Source organism: Diaphorina citri, unplaced genomic scaffold (genome assembly GCF_000475195.1).
Source record: "Diaphorina citri unplaced genomic scaffold, Diaci psyllid genome assembly version 1.1 scaffold12473, whole genome shotgun sequence".
NCBI classification, from domain to species: Eukaryota; Metazoa; Arthropoda; class Insecta; order Hemiptera; family Psyllidae; genus Diaphorina; species Diaphorina citri.
This window is the reverse complement of record NW_007389843.1, coordinates 1-2130: the sequence shown is the minus strand read 5'-3', so window position 1 is coordinate 2130 and position 2130 is coordinate 1. Positions and strand designations below refer to the sequence as shown.

The following is a 2130-nucleotide window of genomic DNA, read 5'->3' as shown; positions in this document are numbered from 1 at the left end:
TATTATTATTATTATTATTATTATTATTATTATTATTATTATTATTATTATTATTATTATTATTATTATTATTATTATTATTATTATTATTATTATTATTATTATTATTATTATTATTATTATTATTATTATTATTATTATTATTATTATTATTATTATTATTATTATTATTATTATTATTATTATTATTATTATTATTATTATTATTATTATTATTATTATTATTATTATTATTATTATTATTATTATTATTATTATTATTATTATTATTATTATTATTTTCAAGCAAAATTAATTACACATTTTAAATTTTAATGTTTTTTGCTAGGCCACTTTATGGTGGGCCAAATTTTGAGTTTTTGACATTTATCAGGCAAGGGGGCAAGTTGGAGGGAGAGGGGAAGAAGAGGGTAGGTAATAAATTAAGCCATTGACAAATCATCAAAATATGATTTAGTAATGTAGTCCTAGTCTCAGATACGAGTAATAAAAAAACTGAAAAGTAAAAATTAGTTTAAAAAAAAGTTTTAAAATTAAGTAAAAAACTCCTAAAAATGAGATAAAAAAAAGGTTCAAAAAGGTTTCAGTCTCAAAATCAGTCCGTCTTGTTTGGTGGAATCACTCTCTATTCCCCTCCACCTCCTCCGCCCCCTCCACAACCTTCACCACCATCACCTCCTCCTCCAAAGCCTCCCTCTCCCTCCCCTCCTCCTGCCCCTCCAAATTCTCCTTCTCCACCTTCTCCTCCACCGAAAATCCCATCATCGGGTCCTCCTCCAAAAAGGCCTTCATCGGCCCCTCCACCTCCGAAAACTTCGTCTCCACCTTCTGCTCCCGCAACTCCGTCCCCACCATTGGCTACTGGAGCACCTCCATTTGGTTTAGCTTCTCCTTCACCTCCTCCTCCAAAAAGGCCTTCATGGGGCCCTCCTCCTCCGATAGGAATTCCACCTCCAAAAACTCCATCATTTCCTCCGCCTTCTGCCCCCGCAACTCCGTCCCCTCCATTGGCTACTGGAGCACCTCCATTTGGTTTATCTTTTCCTCCCTCTCCTTCTCCTCCTCCTCTTCCGCCGCCTCCTCCTAGGGGAACTACTGGAGCGGGAAATACAGCACTGTCGCGGTCGGTTGGGGCAGTAAGGTTGGCTCTCGGGAACCAGTTGTTGGAGAGCGTCTTCAGGTAGCTGACGTTGAGGGAGACATGCAAAGGAAACCGTGTTCAGTTTAATTATCGCAATATTGAAGGGTTCCTTTCAAGGTGAGATTGAAAAGTATCGCGGGTTCGATTCCTACCCAGGGCGGATTTCATCCTGAAAGGATAATGTTCGTTCTCGGAACGGCTGGCTTTTTTCCTAACCTGTCTTCCTTCCCTCTTCGATTTCGGGACGATAAGACCATAGCAGTTACAGTTCCCTCTGTCAAACCTCTTGAAAAAAGTCTTGGCGGAATGTGGCAAAATCTCCTGTATCTTGGAGAAATCAGAGAATAGGTACATTAGAAATTCCGTTCACACCAAGAAGAGCCTTAGTAGGTAGGTACTCTGAGTAAGATTAGGTCCTTTCTAAATAAAAATTATGTTTATTGTCACACTATCTAAGTGTAAAGGTCCGATAAAACTTCGACTGGGAATCGAACCCGGAACCTCCGATTTGCTTTTCGCAACCCAAAGCATCGAAACTCTAAACTTGAAGAGACCCTTTTGTGTGTAACTTCATCGTTTCGTTTCTGACCTCAATTTTCCTTCTTCCCTCGAAGGAAGAAGAGAAGTTTCGCCAATATTGTTCCATAACTGCACAATTTTTGCAAACCCTCCCCCACCACCACCACCACCACCACCACCACCACCACCACCACCTACAAGCCAACTTGGGCTTACCAAGCAGTTGATCCTCCAGTCCAAACACAGTGAGAGCAAAGTTGACTACAGTGACCTTGTTAAACACTTCAGGTAAATAGTGAGGGTTGCGCAACTTAGTGGTTAGGTAGAGGCGAAACTGAGGATTGTACTCTATCACGTTCTCTCCCAGAGCGATGTACTCTTGATTACCTGAAGAGAGAGAGAGAAAGAGAGAGGAGAGAGAGAGAAAGAGAGAGGAGAGAGAGAGAAAGAGAGAGGAGAGAGAGAGAAAG

General features: G+C 39.9%; 1 protein-coding gene across 1 annotated transcript in view; it reads right to left on the bottom strand.

Annotated features, from left to right (window-relative positions):
• The window catches only part of LOC103522891 (dynein heavy chain 3, axonemal-like), a gene marked incomplete at its 5' end in the record, with an annotated part of 10161 nt that extends 8114 nt beyond the window's left edge, over nt 1–2047 (bottom strand). Inside the window, one exon of the mRNA XM_008487978.2 lies at nt 1877–2047. Coding sequence (XP_008486200.1) covers nt 1877–2047 — 171 coding nt within the window. The remainder of the gene's footprint in view (nt 1–1876) is intronic.
• Nucleotides 2048–2130: the final 83 nt, after the last annotated feature.